The sequence below is a fragment of the Salvelinus fontinalis genome, chromosome 19, assembly GCF_029448725.1.
Source record: "Salvelinus fontinalis isolate EN_2023a chromosome 19, ASM2944872v1, whole genome shotgun sequence".
NCBI lineage: Eukaryota > Metazoa > Chordata > Actinopteri > Salmoniformes > Salmonidae > Salvelinus > Salvelinus fontinalis.
The window spans coordinates 4,289,708-4,313,550 of record NC_074683.1 but is presented as its reverse complement, the minus strand read 5'-3'; the positions used below and the strand labels follow the sequence as shown (position 1 = coordinate 4,313,550).

General features: G+C 42.7%; 3 protein-coding genes across 4 annotated transcripts; 2 read left to right on the top strand and 1 right to left on the bottom strand.

Moving 5' to 3' along the window:
• The first annotated feature begins 3,339 nt into the window (after positions 1–3,339).
• On the top strand, positions 3,340–7,103 carry LOC129816166 (ras-related protein Rab-9A-like). The gene is made up of 4 exons (XM_055870405.1): positions 3,340–3,717; positions 4,192–4,325; positions 4,442–4,471; positions 4,576–7,103. Exon 4 carries the CDS (start codon positions 4,619–4,621, stop codon positions 5,222–5,224), a length of 606 nt encoding a protein of 201 aa, XP_055726380.1. The 5' UTR covers positions 3,340–3,717; positions 4,192–4,325; positions 4,442–4,471; positions 4,576–4,618; the 3' UTR covers positions 5,225–7,103.
• A 278-nt stretch (positions 7,104–7,381) lies between these two features.
• Positions 7,382–13,817, bottom strand: LOC129816167 (trafficking protein particle complex subunit 2). The gene is made up of 5 exons (XM_055870406.1): positions 13,621–13,817; positions 13,251–13,367; positions 12,770–12,914; positions 9,780–9,867; positions 7,382–9,693 (listed from the first exon to the last, which is right to left on the bottom strand). The coding sequence occupies exons 2-5, from the start codon at positions 13,339–13,341 to the stop codon at positions 9,595–9,597; spliced, it is 423 nt and encodes a 140-aa protein (XP_055726381.1). The 5' UTR covers positions 13,342–13,367; positions 13,621–13,817; the 3' UTR covers positions 7,382–9,594.
• A 30-nt stretch (positions 13,818–13,847) lies between these two features.
• Positions 13,848–23,794, top strand: ofd1 (OFD1 centriole and centriolar satellite protein). Of its 2 annotated transcripts, XM_055870400.1 has the most exons (23): positions 13,848–13,925; positions 14,075–14,175; positions 14,259–14,459; positions 15,008–15,076; positions 15,166–15,193; positions 15,283–15,390; positions 15,473–15,609; positions 15,705–15,878; positions 16,027–16,133; positions 16,243–16,362; positions 17,033–17,106; positions 17,209–17,300; positions 17,402–17,591; positions 18,622–18,752; positions 19,027–19,138; positions 19,587–20,354; positions 20,713–20,875; positions 20,960–21,060; positions 22,395–22,520; positions 22,757–22,914; positions 23,018–23,206; positions 23,329–23,402; positions 23,631–23,794. In XM_055870400.1, exons 2-23 carry the CDS (start codon positions 14,080–14,082, stop codon positions 23,668–23,670), a joined length of 3,258 nt encoding a protein of 1,085 aa, XP_055726375.1. In that variant the 5' UTR covers positions 13,848–13,925; positions 14,075–14,079; the 3' UTR covers positions 23,671–23,794. The 2 variants fall into 2 exon arrangements, with proteins under 2 accessions (XP_055726375.1, XP_055726374.1); XM_055870399.1 differs by having other exon boundaries at positions 13,851–14,175.
• The last annotated feature ends 49 nt before the right edge of the window (positions 23,795–23,843 follow it).

Below are 23,843 nucleotides of genomic sequence, written 5' to 3'. Positions count from 1 at the left end.
TATTGATGTCGGTTCAATTATTTGAATTCCATTACTTCAAAAAAAAAATCTGTGAGCTAGATGCACAGTTTCTCGACAGATAAATCAGATTAAACTAGAACTGTGCGATGTAGTAGGGGGTTGTAGTTTCCAACTGGCCAATATTCAATATAGTTTAGCGCAGAAAACATGGTATTTAACTACAATGACCATAATCCATTGAGCCCGCCTACTTGTCTCTTCTGTGTGGAGCAGACACAGAGATGGAGAGAAGAGAGAATGCGTGATTGAGAGGGACAGAAAGCAGTTGCTTCACAAGGTATTTCTCCCAACTATTAAGTGATTAATAGTTGGTATTCAGCAGTCATAAAATATATATACTATGAACTACTAAAATAGTGATTTTGTCAGACAGTATAGGCAGCAGCTCTATTCATGGGTTGCATGTTTTTTCACAATATTGTTTTGAACGTTATTGTTTTGGACTGATGCCCGACTGAGTATTCTACTTAATGCATTGTCAATGAGCGCTGATGAAGATTTCATCAAAAGTGCATTACAGTGCTCCCGAGTGGCGCAGCGGTCTACGGCACTGCATATGGTACAGAAGGCATCACTACAGTCCCTGGTTTGAATCCAGGGTGTATCACATCCTGCCGTGATTGGGAGTCACATAGGGCGGCACACAATTAGCCCAGCGTCGTCCGGTTTTGACCATCATTGTAAATAAGAATTTGTTCTTAACTGACTTTGCCTAGTTAAATAAAGGTTACATTAAAAAAAAAATTAAACTGTGGCTTTGAAATACAATGGCATTCAAAAGGAGGCCAATAACTAGTAGGAAAACCTTTTGTCACTATTTTCATGATGCCAGATTGACTTTAGATGCAGTATAACATTAGATTGTTAGCTAAACTGGAGGGTTATAGCTAGCTAACATTAGCATTGCTAGCTATTTTTGACAAACTGTGCTGTCTAAAGTAAATTTGACAACACGATAATGCTGGAAAAGTTGTTTCATACTAAATATGACTACTTTAGCAATGACATCGTATTTCCAGGCACTATATGTAACGGATGTGAAATGGCTAGCTAGTTAGCGGGTACGCGCTAGTAGCATTTCAATCAGTTACGTCACTTGCTCTGAGACTTAAGTAGTGTTGCCCCTTGCTTTGCAAGGGCCTCGGCCTTTGTGGAGCGATGGGTAACGACCGTGCTTCGTGGGCAACCGTTGTTGATGTGTGCAGAGGGTCCCTGGTTCGCGCCCGTGTCGGGGCGAGGGGACGGTTTAAAGTTATATTCTTACATTGATGCTGTTGACCCGGATCACTGGTTGCTGCAGAAAAGGAGGAGGTTGAAAGGGGGGTGAGTGTAACGGATGTGAAATGGCTAGCTAGTTAGCGGGTACGCGCTAGTAGCATTTCAATCAGTTACGTCACTTGCTCTGAGACTTAAGTAGTGTTGCCCCTTGCTTTGCAAGGGCCGTGGCCTTTGTGGAGCGATGGGTAACGATGCTTTGTGGGCGACCGTCGTTGATGTGTGCAGAGGGTCCCTGGTTCGCGCCCGTTTCAGGGCGAGGGGACGGTTTAAAGTTATACTGTTACATATAGTGTAATTTAGACAAAACAGTAGTTAAACCTAGTCATTCTGGACGGAGTCTATCACCACTTTAGGGCATCACAATGACGCCGCCGGTAGAGGGCGACTTGAGAACGTTAACTAGGCAAGTCAGTTAAGAACAACTTCTTATTTACAATGACGGCCTACCCCAGCCAAACCATAACCCGGACGACACTGGGCCTATTGTGCGCCCCCTACGGGACCCCCAATCATAGCCGGTTGTGATACTGCCTGGAATCAAACCAGGGTCTGTAGTGACGGCTCTAACACTGTGCCTTAGACCGCTGCGCCACTCGGGAGCCCCATGACGTTACAGAGATGACTTGGAATTAAATAATGAAGTCGTCAAATAAAATAAATGTAACATATACAACAACTGAAATATTTTATTAATGTAAAGTAATGTGAATAAATAATAGTTAATAAGCAGTAAGGGAAGTCACTACCATCATGGGACTTTAATCGCTCAGCACTACTGCTATTGAAATGCTGTTTTCCAAACTCATTCTCACAGAAAGCAACACATGTTCACTTAAAACAAATGAGTGGGTAGTGGAAAAGCCTTAGGGGCAGTAATTCCAAACCTTTTTCAGTTACTGTACCACCAACTGGATTTTGCTCTGCCTGGAGTACCCCTGAAATATCTTGTGTGCATTTTACCAATAGGCCTATATTCAGTAGACCTAGGGTCTGTCTCATGAGTCTTCTCAAGTTCCCCCAGGGGTCCTCTGGTTGGCAACCACTGATGTAGTGGAATGTGTTCCATAGACATTGCAAAAGAAAAATTATCTTTAATTGGCCAGTTTTTACTCTTTAATAGACAACACCATGAAAATATTAGGCCTACTACAGACATCAAATCAGCTGTCAGACTGTGTAAAATATGGGCCTACAATGTTAGAAATCATAAATAATCGTAACCAATTTACCGGGCTAATGCTTTATTTTTAACTTTCTGTCCTCTGGTCAAAAGTTATGAAAAAAGTAGCTTGATTTTGGTACTGATCTAGTCCTGTCTACCGTGTGTTTATCGCCCTCTGGTGGCTCTGTTTCTGTAATTATCAGAAGTGGTGTTGATTGAGTACTGCAGCTAGCTAGCTATTTACTGGCTAAAACCATAGAAAATGATAGAGACCTCTAGTGGCCAAAGGGCAATTTTAGCATGGGCAACGCCATTGGTATAATAAGAACTGGAGGCTGCGTTCAAGATGTCTGACCGTTGTTTTCAAGGTAATCTACTCACGTTTGCAAACACTGATTCATGGACAGTCTATATCCGGGTAGCACTCAGTGTGCACAGGGAGCAGTGCGAACAGTGACAATGTCATCACGTCACCTAAAAACATGGCAAACATTGGATGAAAAAACATTTAACATTGTCGGCCTTCGCAACAATTATTTGAGTAATTCAATGGATGTATTGTGAAAAAAGGTGATGACTAAAGTGTCTAATTAGGAATATTCTAATCTGATTTCACTATATGGGAGTGTATAGAAATGGTATTTCTGGGCCGGGCGTCAGTTAAACTGCAGTACCTAAGCAAAACTGTAGCCCCTGAAACTGTGCTTCTAAACAGGAAACCTGGCTCCTTCCATTGAGGGCTTCCGCCATTTAATGTAGCCAACTGGGTGGGACATCCAACTTTATTGGCTGATCCCACCTGGTGACCCTGTTGGAGTCATGTCCAACTGGGTCATCAGGAAAGATCAGCCAATCATAAAGAAGATGTACTAATTTAACGTGGAGATAGCCTCAATACTGGCACAGATGCTATATAGCACAGATACAAAGATGAGTCCTCTATCAATCTCTATGGCTAAAACAGTCACCAGCATAGTTGCATTCGTTTAAAATTGCTTTTTATAATAAATGATCTACTATTGTGAACTGAGTGATGAGACTCGAAAATATTTGACAGTACTGTAAAAAGCTCGAGACTTCTTGGGTCACATGAGTGGAAACAGAGGCTAGCCCGCCAACGCAGCCATCAGTGTTGAGCGAGCGAGAACCAGCTAGTTAACGTTAGCTAACTCCTATCGAAGCCAAACAATTGACAGCTTGAAAAAAAGCTTTTAACTATCACAGTCCTTGGATGTGTTCTTCAAAACTTACCAACGGTAAGGTAACTAAGTGTCTGAAGGTTTAGCTAGCTAACGTTTGCTAAATCATTTTCAGCATGCTTAATAGCTATAGTAGCTAGGCTAACTAGCATAACAAAGCTAGCTAAATATTGATTGTCATCCAACCTCAGCCTGTTGTGAGGGCGGTGCGCCCTATTTTATTATAAGTTCGTTACAAACAATATTTCACCGCGATTTTTTTTCTTCCGTGTCATAATTACCTAGCTATTTAGCTAACGTTAGTTATACAATAATAACTAACATTAGCTTGCTAACTAGTTAGAAATTTAACATGTTAACTACTGTTAGCAAACAGTAGCTATGACTTGTCAGTTTAACTATGTATCGGTATGTTTTGTAAAAAAAGGCTGGTAATACAGACAGCTGTGCAGTCACTGTACTGAATGTTTGTGTTATGTAGCTATACTTGAAGGTTCAGTCAACACATTGCTTGCTAATATTTCATTCCAGCTCTTTGAATGTTGACTATGCTTCACATTATAATGACCGACGCGAAACAGACACACGTGACTAAGAACCCGGCCATTGTCTGTAGCACATGATCCGGGCCAGCTGAGACCGAGGGAGGCTTCAATAATTCACGGGTAAGTCAAGTCTCTTTGGTGAAGGTCAACCACATTTCACCTCTCCCTATTTGTGTGATTTGACTAGTGTTTAGTTGTTATAAGATATAGTGATAACATTCAAGTGTTTTCCATAGGTTTCAGAATATCTACGCTGAGCAGTAAAGGTAAGTCTAGCTCCTAGACATATACTTTTTAGGTGGAAAAACAGGTTTGAGAAACTTGAAGGCTATTGTGCTACAGTTGTTAGTTACACATTACTGTCCTCAAGGTCCTATTCTCCAGACGAAGAGTCCACGTGTCGTTTAAGAGCCATGACCGCCAAGTCATCCCTGCTGAAAGTCATCCTGCTGGGAGACGGAGGAGTGGGGAAGAGCTCCCTCATGAACCGCTACGTCACCAACAAGTTTGACACGCACCTCTTCCACACCATCGGCGTGGAGTTCCTCAACAAGGACCTGGAAGTGGACAGCCGTCTGGTCACCATGCAGATCTGGGACACTGCTGGACAGGAGCGTTTCCGCAGCCTCAGGACTCCCTTCTACCGCGGCTCCGACTGTTGCCTGCTCACCTTCAGCGTGGATGACAACCAGAGCTTCCACAACCTGGCCAACTGGAAAAAGGAGTTCATCTACTACGCCGACGTCAAGGAGCCCGAGAAGTTCCCCTTCGTGGTGCTGGGGAACAAGGTGGATGTGACAGAGAGACAGGTGTCTGCTGAGGATGCTCAACAGTGGTGTCGAGATAATGGCAATCACCCTTACTATGAGACCAGTGCCAAGGATTCCACCAACGTAGCTATAGCTTTTGAGGAGGCGGTGCGGAATGTGCTAGCCATGGAGGAGAGGGCAGACCACCTCATCCCCACAGACACAGTTAACCTCCACAGAAAGCCCCGCTCCAGTGCTTCCTGCTGTTGATATAATGTAGGGCCTACAACCTACAAAGAACTGGAGCTAGGAAGACACACAGGCTTACCAACACTCATGCTCTCTCAAATAACATGTGCAAACACTGGCTAGTGTCTGTGGATGATAATCCACTGGGCTTGTTGGTCTCTGGACTCATTGATGTGAAGAGGGTACTGAAGAATGGTATTATTTGTCAGATTCCAAGAAATGCATTATAATTTCAATCTGCTGTATTTGAATTATATAGTCTTAAAACGTATTACAACAATGTGGTTGCCAGAAATATATTTCCAAAGTTTAATTTCCAATTCATGTCCCACTAAGTTAATTTTTTATTTTTTTGTAGAAAGGGTTTCTTACACTGTGACTGAAACCAAGGTTGAGATGTGCTGCCTTACCAGTGAACATATATTTGATTGCATTCAAATTGTATTGAGGACCTTATCCAGAGATATGACCCCAAATGTGATACTTTAAAAGCAAGTCACTTTAATCAACTGACCTGAATGGGATTAGGAATATACATAATATATTTATAACAACAAATGTTCATAGAGTAATTTATGCAGTATTTTTATTTGATTAAGTTCAAGGTTTACTGGCACTACTTTATTGTAGAGGGAGAAATGTAAGCAGAAATGAAGGCTTATGATTTATTACTGTTTATTATAGGTGCTGAGAATTCTATACAACTTGCTGGCCTTGCGATATTTGTTCTCAACATACCGTAATTAATGAGTTATTATGTAATGGACTCCATGTTTTAACACCTGCACAGAAGGATAAGAGATGAGTAATGTTCAATAAATAGTTGAGTTGGTATCCTATGTGTATGTACTGCATGACATTTTATGCTCACTACCACTAATAGTTTGTAAAGAATTGTTTTTTTCATCATACCAGAATTTCAGTGATCCAATATCTTGGATAATTGTAATTAAGATGGGTGATAATTAGGTGGATATGACTGAACAAAGTAATATGCTGCATGTACCTCAAATCAAATTGTATTTGTCACATGCTTTGTAAACAGTGAAATGCTTACTTACGGGCCCTTCCTAACAATGCTGAATAAATCTGAGTAACGATAACTTGGCTATATACACGGGGTACCAGTACTGAGTCTATTTGCAGGGGTACGAGGTAGATATGTACATACAGGTAGGGGTAAAGTGACTAGGCAACAGGATAGATAATTAACATTAGCAGCACTGTATGTAATGAGTCAAGAGTTAGTGCAGCTGTAGAACTGAAGGCCCATGCCAAATCTTTTCAGCTTCTTGAGGGGAATGAGGCACTGTCGTGCTTTCACAACCGGTGTTGGTGTGTGTGGACCATGTTCATTCCTTAGTGATGTGGACACCAAAGAACTTGAAGCTCTCGACCTGTTCCACTACAGCCCCGTGGATGGGGGTGTGCTCAGCCCTCCGTTTCCTGTAGTCCACGATCAGATCCTTTGTCTTTCTGACATTGGAGAGGTTTTTGTGCTGGCACCATACTACCAGGTCACTGACCTCTTTATAGGCAGTCTCATCATCGTCAGTTATCAGGCCTACCACCGTCATGTCATCAGCAAAACCCACTGCCAGTTTTTCTATGGACATCTAATCTTACATGCATTTTATTTACATTTATGGAGATCAATTTCATTTTCTTACTTGCTAGTATAGTTTTGATACTAAGACTTTGGATTTCAACAGTTTATTGATTTTACAGTGTTGTACATTATCACAAATTCCTCATTCATATTTCATCTAATTCAGGTAGAGTGCTGAGAACACTTTCATATTATTTAGCTACAGCAGTGTTGTCCAGAATGATTGGAATGAAAGTTGAATGGAAAATGTTATTTGAATAAACTCCATGAATGAATAATTTCCCCTGAAAACATGTTTGTATTTCTTCCCCACTATGAAAAAAACCCTACAAATTATGAAAATAAACACTTGATATCAGAGTAAGACTTCAGCAGGAAGTCATTGAGAAATGTTTGGTGTGATTGTTGCATTCATAAAGAGCCCATTACAGGCAGACCATTCCCTCAGTCAATTGTCATGCGATTTCAGTTTAGCAGAAATTGATTGGTGAATCAACATTACTTTGTATGGCACAAACATGTAAACCAGTGAATTATTTGGAACAAGATCACCAGAGGAAATCCCCAAATTATTTTAATGATAGTATTTAATCAGAGAAACTGGACAGTGATTCAGAGCATTTCACAAACCTCATGAATGAATGGCTTAGTTTACATGGGCAGCCTAATTCTGATATTCTGCCAACAATGGGTCTTTTGACCAATCAGAGCAGATCTCATCAGAATTGGGCTACCTGTGTAAACTCACCCAAATTTACATCGATTTAACTAGCTCTCAAGAACCCAAGGGGGGGGTATAACCAGCTTGCAGTCGGCCACCCTTTTGGCTTCTCAGCCAATGGTACGGACCACAGCTACCTCCATGTGAACTACAATCCAGACGCTCTGTTTCAAAGCAAATACGCCTCAATTGTAATGCATTTTTGGAAACCTTTGGAACTTAACTTTCATACAAGCAAGAAAGAATCTTTCAAATACAAAAAGGTACACTTACTTTTCGCAGTTTAGCAAAGTTGCAGCCGGCTACGACACATGCCACTCCAGATTTTGAGTGTTCCACAAAATACAGCCGGGTGCAACTTTCCTGAACTGCGTACGTTGTGTTTTTTGTATTTGAAAAATTATTTCTAGCTTATATGAAAGGTTGCAAATGTTTCCAAAACTATTGTGTGCAGGGCATAGTTGCACAGAGCATTTGGGCAGCGCCAGAGAATTCCCCTAAGGCGGCATGCTTTGTGAATGTTTAACATTACCGTCTTTTGAATGGGCTAGTGTTTAACAAGCTCATTCAAGTTCAGAGAAAAGCCTCATACAAACCTTGTCATTATTATCAAACTTGCAAACAACATTCTGGTGGCACTCACACATACACTACATTACCAAAAGTAGGTGGACACCTGATCGTCGAACATCTCGTTCCAAAATCATGGTCATTAATATGGAGTTGGTCCCCCCTTTGCTGCTGTAACAGCCTCCAATCTTCTGGGAAGGCTTTCCACTATATGTTGGAACATTGAATGGAAGCAAGTCCCCGCAGCAGCCACAAAAGCATTAGTGAGGTCGGGCACTGATGTTGGGCGATTAGGTCTGGCTCGCAGTCAGTGTTCCTATTCATCCCAAAGGGATTTCATGGGGTTGAGGTCAGGGCTCTGTGCAGGCCAGTCAAGTTCTTCCACACTGATCTCAAAAATCCATTTCTCTATGGACCTCGCTTTGTGCACAGGGGCATTGTCATGACGAAACAGAAAATGGTCTATCACAAACTGTTGCCACAAAGGTGGAAGCACAGAATCGTCTAGAATGTCATTGTATGCTGTAGCATTAAGATTGATCTTTTCTGGAACTAAGGGACCTGGCCCAAACCATTATTCCTTATCCACCAAACTTTGCAGTTGGCACTATGCATTTTGGGCAGGTAGCATTTTCCTGGCCTCTGCGAAACCCAGATTAGTCCGTCTGATTTTGAAGCGTGATTCATCACTCCAGAGAACGCTTTTCCACTGCTCCAGAATCCAATGGCGGCGAGCTTTACACCACTCCAGCCGATGCTTGGCATTGCACATGGTAATCTTAGGCTTGTGTGCAGCTGCTCAGCCATGAAAACCCCTTTCATTAAGCTCCCGACAAACAGTTAGGAACTCGGTAGTGATTGTTGCAACCTAGGAGACAATTTTTACACGCTTCAGCACTCGGCGGTCCCTTTCAGTGAGCTTGTGTGGCCTACCACTTCACTGCTGAGCCATTGTTGCTCTTAGACTTTCTAACTTCACAATAACAGCACTTGAACAGTTGACCTGCGCAGCTCTAGCAGGGCAGAAATTTGACAAACTGGCTTGTTGGAAAGGTGGCATCCTATGATGGTGCCACATTGAAAGTCACTGAGCTCTTCAGTAAGGCCATTCTACTGCAAGTGTTAGCTATGGAGATTGCATGGCTGTGTGCTCGATTTTATACACCTGTCAAAAAATGGGTGTGGCTGAAATTGCTGAATCGACAAATTTGAAGGGGTGTCCACATACTTTTGTAAATATATATATATCATACACGTCATTGAAGAAGTGTACCATTCATTCATTATGCAACAATGTTCCATGCTTACAATAGCTTTTATACAGTGGTTGGGAAGTATCAGTAATACATACTGAATTTATAAGACATACAACAGGTGATCATAGACAAATTATTTTTATATTATGTATGTCTTAAAACATATTTCAACTGGAAACTGCACACAATGAAGACATTAAAAAAGCTACACAACCATGTTGTCCAGGTTAGTTCATCAGCTCAAGAGGTGCTTCTTTCCAAGGAACTGTACTTTCCTGTCAAATGCCGTCGACCGGATTGGAGCATTGGTTTCATAGAAAGGATTCATTGCAAACTGGAAAAGAGCACAGAATGAACAAGAATAAATCATCAGAATATGAATTATACATGAACATACTGTTTATAGAAAGGATAACTCACCTTAATGTATAAATCATACACGTCATTGAAGAAGTTTTTGATACCATCTTCTTGTCGTACATCATGAAGCATGATGAATCTCATATGTGATGGAGATGGTTAAGGGAAAAATGGAACACACACGAACACACTAATTATTTGTCTGCGCCCTTTGTAACAATGACGATTTGTTGAATTCAACACTGTAGACATAATATTTATGTTTTGTTGCAATGTTTCCAGAGGGCTATATAGGTCTCTGTGGATTTGTGGTTGGTGTCCGCCCTGAAATTTGTAGGTTGTGGGTTCAATCCCCAGTCAAGTCTTGATTTTATTACGATCCCCATTAGCCGATGCCAATGGCGACAGCGAGTCTTACTGGGGTCCGACACATAGCAAAAAAATACATTACAGACAATATTTTTAAATGTATGTAAAGTATTTTAACATGTAGTGTGTGTGCAGCTCTCAGTTACATATACATGTCAGTACATACACACAAAAAGTAGGTCACATGAGGGAGAGGTGTTGTGACGTGAGGTGTTGCTTTATTTTTTTAAACCAGGTTTGCTGTTCACTTTCTCTATATGAGATGGAAGGGAGTTCCATGCAATAATGGCTCTGTATAATACTGTATGTTTGCTTGAAATTGTTCTGGACCTGGGGACTATGAAAATACACCAGGTGGCATGTCTGATGGGGTAAGTGTGTGTGTCAGTGCAGTGTGTAAGTTGACTATGCAAACTATTTGGAACTTCCAACACATTAATATTTCTTATAAAAACAAGAAACGATGCAGTCAGTTTTTCCTCAACTCTTAGTCAAGAGAAACTGGCATGCACACTATTGATATTAGCCCTCAGATTACAATGAAGAGCAAAACATGCCACTGTTCTGGGCCAGCTGCAGCTTAACTAAGTCTTTCTTTGCAGCACTTGATCATATGACTGAACAATAAGATTAAATAAAGATTAAACTAGAGCATACAGGACCTGCTTTGCGGAGTGTGGTGTCAAAAAAGCAGAACATCTCTTTATCACAGACAGACCTCTCCCCATCTTTACAACCATTGAATCAATATGTTTTGACCATGACAGTTTACAATCTAAGGTAACAAGTCTCCTAATTAAGTCTCCTCAACTTGCTCAACAGCCACACCATTCATTACTAGATCCCAAAGACAAAAAAAAACAGGACCCAATGGTTCTCTGCCTGGCACTCAATATTGGGAGTATGTCCCTGTGATAGACTAGCATCCTATGTAGAGTTGAATTGTAGCTGTTGAATCAAGCTGCAGAAACAGGAGATATGCTCCTGCACTATGGACTATTCTGGCTCAGACAAGGCTACTTACTTACAGTTGAAGTCAGAAGTTTACACATACCTTAGCCAAATACATTTGAACTCAGTTTCACAATTCCTGACATTTAATCATAGTAAAAATTCCCTGTAATAGGTCAGTTAGGATCACCACTTTATTTTAAGAATGTGAAATGTCAGAATAATAGTAGAGAGAATGATTTATTTCAGCTTTCATTTCTTTCATCACATTCCCAGTGGGTCAGAAGTTAACATACACTCAATTAGTATTTGGTAGCATTGCCTTTAAATTGTTTAACTTGGGTCAAACGTTTTGGGTAGCCTTCCACAAGCTTCCCACAATAAATTGGGTACATTTTGGCCCATTCCTCCTGACAGAGCTGGGTTAACTGAGTCAGGTTTGTAGGCCTCCTTGCTCGCACACACTTTTTCAGTTCTGCCCACAAATTTTCTATAGGATTGAGGTCAGGGCTTTGTGATGGCCACTCCAATACCTTGACTTTGTTGTCATTAAGCCATTTTGCCACAAATTTGGAAGTATGCTTGGGGTCATTGTCCATTTGGAAGACCCATTTGCGACCAAGCTTTAACTTCCTGACTGATGTCTTGAGAAGTTGCTTCAATGTATCCACATAATTTTCCTGCCTCATGATGCCATCTATTTTGTGAAGTTCACCAGTCCCTCCTGCAGCAAAGCACCCCCAAAACATGATGCTGCCACCCTCGTGCTTCACGGTTAGGATGGTGTTCTTCGGCTTACAAGCCTCACCCTTTTTCCTCCAAACATAACGATGGTCATTATGGCCAAACAGTTCTATTTTTGTTTTATCAGACCAGAGGACATTTCTCCAAAAGATACGATCTTTGTCCCCATGTGCATTTGCAAACCGTAGTCTGGCTTTTTTAATGGAGGTTTTGGAGCAGTGGCTTCTTCATTGTGGAGCGGCCTTTCAGGTTATGTCGATATAGGACTCGTTTTACTGTGGATATAGATACTTTTGTACCTGTTTCCTCCAGCAACTTCACAAGGTCCTTTGCTATTGTTCTGGGAATGATTTGCACTTTTCGCACCAAAGTATGTTCATCTCTAGGAGACAGAACGCGTCTCCTTCCTGAGTGGTATGACGGATGCGTGGTCCCATGGTGTTTATACTTGCGTACTATTGTTTGTACAGATGAACGTGGTACCTTCAGGCGTTTGGAAATTGCTCCCAAGGATGAACCAGACTTGTGGAGGTCTACAATCTTTTTCTGAGGTCTTGGCTGATTTTTAAAATTTTCCCATGATGTCAAGCAAAGAGGCACTGAGTTTGAAGGTAAACCTTGAAATACATCCACAGGTACACCTCCAATTGACTCAAATGATGTCAATTAGCATAGCAGAAGCTTCTAACGCCATCACATAATTTTCTGGAATTTTCCAAGCTGTTTAAAGGCACACTCAACTTAGTGTATGTAAACTTCTGACCCTCTGGAAATGAAATAATCTGTCTGAAAACAATTGTTGGAAAAATTACTTGTGTCATGCACAAAGTAGATGTCCTAACCGACTTGCCGAAACTATAGTTTGTTAACAAGAAATTTGTGAAGTGGTTGAAAAACGAGTGTTAATGACTCCAACCTAAGTGTATGTAAACTTCCGACTTCAACTGTATCTGTAGGTATTGGGTAAAAGCTAGAAAAAGATATGTCCTGCAGTGACAAAGGCAGAGACGAACCACTCGTTGAACTTGTCCACAGTTTTCAGGTACATGTTGTTAGACAGCCACATGTTTTCATCCACCAAATCGAGGGCTGCATGCGCAATGAACTGGTTCAGATGCCGGTGGTCATCCTGTTTACATATAAGAGACAGAATGGTAATTGAGTGGGCATTACAGTATCCTCTTCTTTTTACTGGATGTAGACCAGTATCTCAATACATAGTTATATAGGCTAGCTGCCCCTTTAGACAGTTATCAGGAACACACATATACACGTGTATGTAGGTATGCATGTATGTATGCATGTAGGCATGTAGGCATGTAGGCATGTAGGCAGGTAGGCAGGTAGGTAGGTAGGTATGTATGTATGTATGTATGCAGGTAGGTAGGTAGGTAGGTAGGTATGTATGTATTACACACATATATAAATCTATATATTATGTTGAGTATATCATAACGATACATTCCTTTGACTCAGCTTTACCAGCAGGCAAGAATTCCATTTCAAAGACAGGATTATCATGATGCCCAACCATGACAAAATAGAAACTTCCAGACATATTTCTTTCCAGCAATCTGCAATTTTCTGTGTGAACAGAAATATATACACATTATTGGATAGTAGTAATATGGACACTGTACTTAAAACCTTAACTAGCTAGCTAAGTTAGCTTGTAGCTAACGTTAACGTAGCTAGCGTGCTGCAAATACGTGATTATCGTCAAGCTAAACACATTGAAGCGAACTACAAAATTCTTAATTGTCATAAAGATCCTATAGGTATGTGCATTTACCTCTAAAGCAATGGTTTTAATTTGATAAATCAAATGTGTATTTACCTGTTAAAAACGAGCCTCTCCTTTCCGTAATAACGTCGCTGTTTGACAACGACTTGAAAAGTTGAACATAAAATAAATTTGCAATGAAAAGGGATTTAGTAATTTTGTATATCTTATATTACATTTTATGTATACATATGTAGTAATATATCTGTTAGTTGACTAATGTATTTGTTTTTATTTCTGATTTCAAAGACATAATTGGTGCATCATAACTGTGCGACCGGAACTAAAACGATAACAGGCCAGTTCGTTGAATTCAAGTCGTTGGGCACTTGGAGAGGACGCCGTTGGTTACTAAGCAGGTCATTTAAACCAGAATACGTTGAAATACGTGCCATAAACACGAGCTATATACATGTTAGTCGCGTTACAGAGAATTTGGTACTTGTCTTCAGCAAGAAAAAACAGCTAGCAAGTATTCATTGATTGATCCTCTGTTCTCCAATTGAAGTCAACATGTCTGTTGCCAAGGAGGAGGCTTTATCCCCAGATGAGCTGAGGAAGAGGCTTTACCAAACTTTTAAGAATCGAGGAGTGCTTGACACACTTAAAGTAATTATTTACATTGGTATTTAGTATTTTACTACCAAAGACCATTGTTTCTCCCTTTGTCAAACGTTATGTTCTTGTTCCAGACGCAGCTTCGTAATCAGTTGATCCATGAATTGAAGCACCCCATCTTGAGTGGAGAAACTGTTCCCAGGCCAGTCCCTATGAAGTCAGACTCTGTCCTGGTCACCGCTTCTAATAGTCTGGTGGCAGATCATTTGAGGAACTCTGGGTATGAGTACACCCTGTCTGTGTTCTACCCTGAATGTAGCATGGGCAAAGATAAGGTGAGCACTTGCACTTATGCTTTGGAGCAGTAACACAGTACTAGGGCTGGGAATTTCCAGGGACATCAACGATACGATATTATCACGGTACTTAGGTGCTGATACGATATGTATTGCAATTCTCACAATTCTTTATGTATTGTGATTCGATACTGTGATTTTATTGCGATTCGATGTTCCAAACATACTGCTAACTGTATGTCTGCTGCAGAGGGATGAAAAAAAGGTTTTGATCAGTCATGGAAATAAAAGTGCTGAAATCAAATTGGCTCCGTATTTAAAAAGAAGAACAAGCTATGATGTTTTGGTGCAGGTACAGCCAACTAGCGCAAATATGATATTGTCAAAATGATAAGATCCTGACATGTAACTATGGATTTCTTCCCAACCCCCCATCACTACACACTACCTTATGTTTCGTATTATGTTGAAGCTCTGAATGACCCCACTCCAGTAATGTGTGGTCAGCTTTGCTTGTGCTGAACTCTTAGCTTCTTCCTTTACGTTATACTCTTTTGTTGACTATGCTCTCATCTACACCCTGCCAGATTTTCACTTCAAGGGACCTTCTTCAACTTATGAAAATCAGCCCGCAGTCACTACTTTACAAATCTCTGGTAATCACATCATCTTGGTAAAATTATACAAAATTATATCATTTGTACCTAATGATGTGAATGATGGTTATTTGTATATTTTTCAACAGGCATCAAGCACACAGAAAGAGAATAAGGGTATGTTGCGTGATGTTTACTTTCATATGCCAAGCCCCCTCTTGTCAGCTCAAGCATACTGGCATGTTCCTTATTGATGTTTCTTCCAGGTTTCCTGATGAGTCTCTTGATAGAGTTAACAGACCATCATCTGCATGGAGAACAACGTGATGCTGATACTCAGACCACCACTACGCCAGCTTATAGAGAATCTCTTGGTAAGCATGAAGCACTCTCAAGTTCACCCAGTATTATAGTAACGTACATTTAATAACAAAATAATGGACCTTTTGTGTGCAGTTGACAAGATGAAAATGATCGATGATGAGTATGAAGCTCTCCGCTACAAAGGGGACAAGTGGGTGTCCTATGAATCTAAGCTTGCTGCATATCGAAAAGAAGTTGAAGCACAGGTTCAAGCAGAAATGAATGCAAAGGTATGACTCTATTTCTCAACGCCTCTTTATGCATTCTGATGTTCTAGTGTTGGAAATGTCTGTATTGAGAAACATGGTGCTTTTTGCTTCTTCAGCTGCAACATTATAAAGATGTGGAAATATCCAAAGTGAAGATGGAGGAAAAAGACAAATCTCGCAAAGAGATTTTGCAGCTGAGGCAGGACATGGAGAGGACTTATGAGATGAAGTCAGGGGCATTGATCAATAGGGAGAAGAATGCCATTGATCGATTACAGAAACAACAAGAGGTAGTTGATTCTCAGCTCTCCAATCATCGAGTCAGTGGCCAATTCATGTTTTACTTGGGTCGTTCTATTTTCTTAAACTTTTTGCATTCGGGTGTTGTGTGGTTATGTGATGTTATGAATTACTTTGTATTTCATTTGTGTTTTTCAGATTGAGGAAAAAGACGTCTATATGCAAAGACAAGCTGTGTTGAAAGAAATAGAAACCGTGCGGAATAGAGAAGCTGAGCTGAGGTTAAGGATGGAGGCTTTTGAAAAGTAAGATGAAGTCATATTGCCATACTCATGCTGAATCTTTGTCATACTGGGCACCATGTTTCTCAGGGTTGGTTTCTCATGTTACTCACAGAATGCTTATTCACCACAGGACTTGCAAAATACAGGAAGACAAGACCAAGACAATGGAGGAGCTGCTGAGAAGAAGAGAGCTTGCAGTGAAGACAACGGAGGACAGCCATGACCGAAAGCTGAAGAATGAGCTTTCAAGGTGTTATGATGGCATTTTGCTAAATGTAGCCTACTTGGACTGTTCTGTACTTTTTTAAAGATGATAGTTACTTGCTGTATCTGTTTGATTTCCCTTCACCTCCCACACAGAGGACATCATTCCATTACATCTCTTCTCTCTGCATCCAGAAGGTGGCACTCTTGTGTAGAGAAAAAATATGTATACTCTGACATTCACTTTCATATCCTCAATGCATATTTTGTTTATGTCATGGTTTTGGGATAGTTACAGTCTAAATATAAGAAGTTTGATGTAATACATATACCACGGGTATGATGAAACATTTATTTTTACATTGGTAACCAGTTTATAATAGCAATAAGGCACCTCGGGGGTTTGGTATATGGCCAATATACCACGGCTAAGGGCTGTGTCAAGGCACTCCGCGTTGCATTGTGCATAAGAACAGCCCTTAGCCGTGGTATTTTGGCCATATACCACACCTCCTCGGGCCTTAATACTGAAATATACCATGGCTGTCAGCCAATCAGGATTGAGGGCTCGAACCACCCAGTTTATTACATTACTGTCTTATACTGTATTACTAACATTTATGTTACTGTCAGTCATTATTCCATGCTGTTTATGTCAATGCTTTCCTTGTATAAATAATTTGAGTGATTATTTGATATTTCTCTCTGGCTATCAGATATCAGCTTGAGTTGAATGAAGAGTACACCAAAAGGACTGAAAATCTCACAGAGAATGAAAAAAGAAACAAAGGTCTGTATTTTTCCTGTAGGCTGTTGTTATAAACAATGTATTAACTGTTGTGCTTTGTATCATTTTATACAAATGTCTTATCACACATTTATTTTCTCTCAGTGGAGACTATTCGTATGCAGAAGGAGTCTGCTGCAATCGATGCCAAGCTAGAGGAACACAGCAGAGCTTGTGCTGAGTTGAGACGATTGCAGGTAAACTTGGCAACCAATGACACTGTAATGCAGAGACTGGCCCTGCTTTGTAGGATTGTCCTGAGACAGATTGTCATCATGCATGCTACTCTGTAATTTAGATGGAGCTGGACACGTCCCAGTCTCAGTACTCTCTGCTAACGCAGCAGAATGAGCTGCTGAGAGAGAGGCTGGAGACCATGAATGACTACCCCACCCTGAGACGAGAGAGGGTGGAGCAGCAGGCCCAGCTCAGGCTGCTGAAGAAACAGCTGGAGGAAGCTCAGGAGGAGAACCAGCGCCTACGGGCAGGTGAGGAATGGTGGCCTTACCATATGAGATATGCTACTGCCTTCTTTCAGTTTTGCATTGGTGGGCTTATTCTGGGCGTGTGGGGAACCAGTGAAATTTCCCTTCACTTTTTGCTTCCATTTTAGCCTCTAGCATCTCTCTCTCTTTGACTAGTCCTTTACTCTAAGGGGGAAACGTTTGTTTTTTAAACAAGAGGTTACCTTGTTTAGAGATGCTCTCCATTTTCTGGTCAAACGGAATGTGTTGAGAAACATACAAATAATGCATGAAATTTTTTTCCTACCCAGAGAGGATACAGTATGTCATTTTTGAGGCATTCAAAGGCTTTGTGGTTTGACTGTGTGGAGTCTGTATAGACTCTACTGGGAAGTATTCAGTCTACTCTGCCCAGCTGGTCTTGGCACTGTGGCAGAGTCTTTTTGGATGTGCTCTAGATGACTGTCAATGCGGGACCCTCTCTGCAGTGTTTGTGGCTTTACAGACGTCTCTGTGAAGTGAAAGCAGGGGGGATGTGGGGGTGGAGAGTCCAGGCGACTGCGGAGGAGGAGGGACATAGGGCTCTCTACAGAGGGCAGAGGGCCAATGCTTCATCTCTCTCTGAGGGACACAATGTTCTTCCTGTCAGAGGAGAAGGGTGGATGGGGGACCAATGGGCCGCTCTCTTCCTCCCTAACAGTAGGCTTCATTAACCACCAAGTTAGGCTAGTACCATGTGCTCGATATTGTCAACCTCCCAGCACCTTCTCAGCCAAACCAATATACTGTAGCTAGCTGAGGATATTCACTGGAACGTATCACATAATGTCAGGTGAAAATCACAAGTTAACGTTTTTGCCACAAAACCTCTCTTGACATTTCTGGGGCATTGTCACAATGATTTTAAGAAAAGTACCTAACCTGAGCCCATTACAACTTGTCCTTAATTGAAAAGTTAAAGATTGGTATTTGGATATACTGTACAATGAGTGCTCTAATGTGTAAGCTGTTTGCCGGGATGTTGTGACTCTCTTAGCCGATTGTCTCCCCATAGATCTGGGCAGGCCGTCGGTGGAGCAGCTGGCGCTGCAGACGGAGCTGAGGAGGCTGGAGAGTGCCAGGAGGCTGTCAGAGGAGGAGTTTGACAGCCACAGACAGGTGCTGCAGGCCCAGCTCCACAATGAGGTCAGTGACACAATGCTTCTCTGATGGTGTGGGAAACAATGTGGAAAGTAGAGAGACTTCTTCTCTTTAACACACATCTGGCTTGACGTTTAGTTCTTTGTGCTTATGGTTAGGCCTTACATCTGAGTTCTGGTCCAATTGGGAGCCTGCATGTCATCTTGCACCAGTTGCAGGGTCTTCTTCTCTGTCTGTAACCCCTTGTTGGCTCTGTCCACCTGTTGGAGGTGTTCTCTCTCTGTATTAACCCCTTGTTGACTGTGCCTGTGTATACCAGGTGGAGCGCTGTGCCCAGTTGAAGGCCCAGCTCATAGATTGTGAGGAGAGGACTGAGTGGATGACCACCCATGCAGAGGACATCAAGATGCAGCTCCGACAAACACAACTAGGTACACTGAGTGTGCATGGTCCCTGTGGCGTATTTTATTTTTTTAGACATGGCTAGTCACCCTGAATCATGTGTGCATATTGTAGTTCCTTTATCTAGCTCTGCTTCACATCTCTGTATTTTGCATGAAGCCTAGCTTCTGTAGCTTAGCTTGTATAGTAGTCTGCATCTCAATGGTGGCCTTTCCTGACTCTCTTCATTCCTGTTCCTTCACCTGCTCTGATCTTCAAAAGTTGAACAGGTGAAAGCAAGTCCTACAGTAGGCTTTCGATACACTACTTTCGCTTAATCTCTGTTCTCAGATCAGTGCAGATGAAGGAATGGAGGCAAGGAGAGGAATCTACTTCATGATATTGACATGCACCCTTAGACTCTCCTCTTTCAATCCCCATTTCTTTCCCCTCTTCGATCTCTTGGTTCTGTGTGTTCTGTGTGATTGCGGTGGGCAGCTCTAGAGAACGAGGTCCTACGTAACCCTAAGCCCTCCCTAGTGGACCGCTCAGTGCTGGAGCTCAGTCCTGATAAACTAGTGCCCCCTGATATCTATGTGGACAGAGGTGTCCTGAGAGCCTGGGTGGCGGGTTATGATGACGTGTGTGAAGCAGGTGTGATGCACTCTCGAGGGCGCAGGCCTCGCTGGGGGCGGAACAGCTCCCCAGACTCTGACACTGAGCTGGTGGCCGGGGCCAAGGCCAGGATCAGAGAGCTGGAGAAGGAGGCGGAGACACTGGAGGAAGCTTACAGGAACTACCAGCAGAGGGCGGTGCACGCCACTGTGTCTCACATGCTGCCCCCGCGATGCCTCTCACCCCAACGAGCACCGGTATCACCCCGCTCTCACTCAACTCAGAGGCAACATATCTCTCACCAACGCTCTCGCTCGCCCCAAAGACAACAAGTCCCCCCCCATCCTTGCCCCCACTCACCCCAGCATCCACAGGTCTCCCACAGACCTCTCTCCCCTCCACGACCAACCCCTTCCCAGCGTACCAGAGCCCCAACCTCTCCCCAACCCAGAGTGACCTTCGCTGAAGACCAGTCGCAGGATCAGTACCCTGGTCCAGGGAGCGGAAGGGACTTCCAGTCTCTGGACTTCAGTGAGGCCCGGTTTTCAGGAGACAGACGCCCCCAGGAAGGCAGCTCCTCTCCCCCCAGACGCCTGTCTTCCACACCCCTCTCCCTCTCCAGGAGGCAGCTTCACACAGAGCCTGTGGAAGGTAGGAGCGTGCAATCTGTTTTAGTGGGTTGTTTCACTTCAAATGGATTTAATGTCCCAAGCGCTTTACTGCTAAGACTGTAAATGTGTTTTGGAAATAATTTACTGTCATTGCTCGAAACAATGCTTGTCTTGGTGTATAGTTAGTATTTTATATCCCATTCATAACTTGTGAGTCATTGAGTCAGTCCATACCATTGTGTTCTGAGTTTTAGTCGACATCTTGTCATCTCCATATTTCCCCCCTTTGAGCCCTTCCACTTCAAGCATTTTGAAACCCCATGTGACATTGCTGAAGCTGTATCTTCTGTCGTTTGCTGCATTTTGTAACTAACAGTTGCTCCCCCTCTCATTCTCAGAGGCTGAGGTATCGTCTGTGGCGTTTCCTGTGCTGTCTCCTGAGAGGCAGCTCTCCCCCCTCCCCCTACCCCACGGAGTGGTGGCATGCTCAGGGGACTTTACCTCCGATCTCTCCCCACCTCGCAGCCCTCAGCTCAGGAGCACTGCACGAGGCCAATGCAGGTAGCACCGGGGTTCACCACATGATCGGCATTATAACAATATATTACGATCAGTTCAGTTGTACAGTTGTTTGTTCGTCTGTAGTCCACCACAGGTACAGCAAATCATCTTCTCCAGTTCCGAGTCAGAGTCTTCTCCTCAGCCTGAGAAGATAACCATTGAAGATCTCACGGAGCCTTTGCCAGGTACTCTTAATCCCAGATCAGTTTCGTTATGTTGTGTTGGTGTCCGTCTTGTGTCATCTGCTGCTTCTTAAAAAACTACGGGTTCAGGGTATATTCCTGGGATACTGTGATGGGGGAGTGTGTTCTGTACTGTTTTAATGTACTTGAAATTGGACCAAAATGACTCCGTCTCTCTTTCTTCAACATGGCGTTTAGTTTCCATGATGATTTCCACTACTGACGATTCTAGTGTACTTCAATTCACATTATGTCGACTATGTGCTGCTACGTGCATTTTATTCTACACCGTCGCCCTTAACTAGTGGGATTTACTTCATAACCAGTCAGCCTTTCCATTCTGCCGTGAGAAATACAAAGCACTAGAACACCAAGCAGAATTGTGATTGATGTGTGTGTTTCCAGTCGTGTTACTACATTCCACTATATAATCTCTCTTGACCGTAACCATCGAACTGCGGTATGGTTAAAATGTCACCTTAATCCGTGGTCGGCAGTTCGCCATGCTGTAGTCGGTCTATTAATAACTGCTGTGGCTCGGAGATATCTGAGATGGCAGACGCCTTCTCTATAGGACGCCAGGCAGAGATGACACAGCCCTCTGTGCTCCCAGCATGCTTTGCTTCCTAAACAAACAGCACCTGTGCGTTTCCCCACTGTACTGCTGTAATACCGGAATCATACCTTGGGAGGGGCAAGGGGGGGAGCAAACACCTTCAGCACTGCAGGAATGGTGTTGGGATATTGGTTTGTGTTGTTGACCAGTGGCATTGAAATATTCACCTATTTCGTTATCAATGATGCATCCAAGGTTTTCTGCATCTGATGTAGCCGATTGACTGATCCATATTAGATTTGGGAGTGTTTGCAAATCCAGGCATGTTTTCACCTGTTTTCACCTCAGTGCTGAATCAGTACCAGCTAACAGAGGGTATGGGCCATACAGTATGCCATATGTCTGCCCATACCAAATGCCCCTCCTAACCCAATGTGTCGCATTCAATCCTATACTTTTACTGGGGAATCCCATTTAGAATGACTGTTAGACATCTAGTAATACATATCAGTTTAAGGTGGCCTTAATCAGGAATGAGTCTTTCCATATATTTACACAGGTAATCTATAAATCACTGTAATGACAACACCTACTGCTAAATCAGTTATGGCTGCTTTTTAATGTGTGACTGGCCTCCAGAGTGGCCTCTCACTGGCCCGGCACAATGGTAAGGATGAAGGGCAGCTGATTATGTATTCTGTGTTGGTCCTCCTGGCCTGAGCATAAAGGGCCTCATTGTGACTTTTTCTTTCTCTCTATCTCCCCCCCCCGCACCCTCTAGAGCCCAGCCACATTCCAGAGCTGCTCCTGGACACGGCGGGCACTGAGGAGGAGGCCCTTGACGGGCCCCTGTCTGTCCCCCCGTCTCGGGCCCCTTGGGACCTCACAGAGGCTCAGCTGCAGGAGGGTGAGTAAGGGAGCACATCCCCTCTCCCTAGAAGAGCACACCCAACTTTTAGACTAACTGATCTGTCATCCCACCCACAATGCACTGGCCATACTCTGCCCATGTTTTATCCAAGCTGATATTTGATAGCTTACCACTATACTGCAATACGGTAGTCCCGTTTTTAAAACCGCTGTGCAGGGAGCACCGATTCCGCTCATTCTTTTACCCCCAAGTGAACCCACTTTGATTTGTAGAAGTTCAACAAACGCTGGATGAACCTGCCAGACAGGAGGAAGAAGAGGAGCTGAGGTGGGAGCGAGAGAGGAGAGAGAGAGAAGAAAAACGACAGCGGGAAAAGGAAGAAGCCCAGGAGAGGGAGCTGAGAGAACTGGAGAGATTGGAGAAAGAAAGGGTGGGGATTAACTTCTAACTTGACACATTCACCTCCTTCTATAATGACCTTAACATTGATGGATTGACCTTAGCATTGATGGATTGACCTATCTGTTTCTTAGCTTTTGGAAGAAGTGCAGCAGTATGGAGAGGAGGTGGGGGGAGATGAAGAGAAGGAGGAGAGAGGAGGGCAGGAAGAACTGAAGGAGGCAGAAGAGCCTGAGGAGGAGAAAGCCCCGTCCTTAGACAAAGATCCACTCGAGAAGTACTTGAAGATGATCATGGAGCAAAGACGGAGTCCGCATGTACAGGTGCAACACACTCTCACACACTTTTCTGTCCTATGAAGTGTGAAGACCCGGTTTTCTTGCGGAACGGAAGCAGCAGTCGAGTGTATACAGCGGAGTGTTTAAATTTGTGTTGTTTTTTTTAGAGCCCTGCTGGGAGAGAGGAGCCAGAACACAGAAGCCCCGAGGCAAAGAGTTTGTCTGATGAGAAAGATGATAGGTAAGTCTAAACATTTCACAGTGCTTGTGAGAGAGGAGAAGAGCGGGGCAGATTTTAGATATGGCAGAGAGACTGCCAGTGAGGTTTCCTGACTCACTTCACAAGAAAGGACCTCCTCTCCTCTTATATGCCAGTCTTTTGATTTTTAGACCAATTCATCAAGAACATGTGTTTTTCACTCCTATCCATAGACTACTGTTAATAAATCATTATTCTATTCCTCTTTAGCGTTGCTTTCTCACATGAAGATGCAGATGAGTTCTGGTGAGGTGGCACAGAGTGTGGAAGGTACAATACTACTGTACGTTTTACTTTGTTGTTTTTAGATGTTTAAGTTGTATAAATGTCAGTCTTGGTTCATTAACACGAATAAACCTTTGATTTATAAATCACACAGTGCCTCAAAATGACTTATCGACACTTGCTTACAACTTTTTGTAT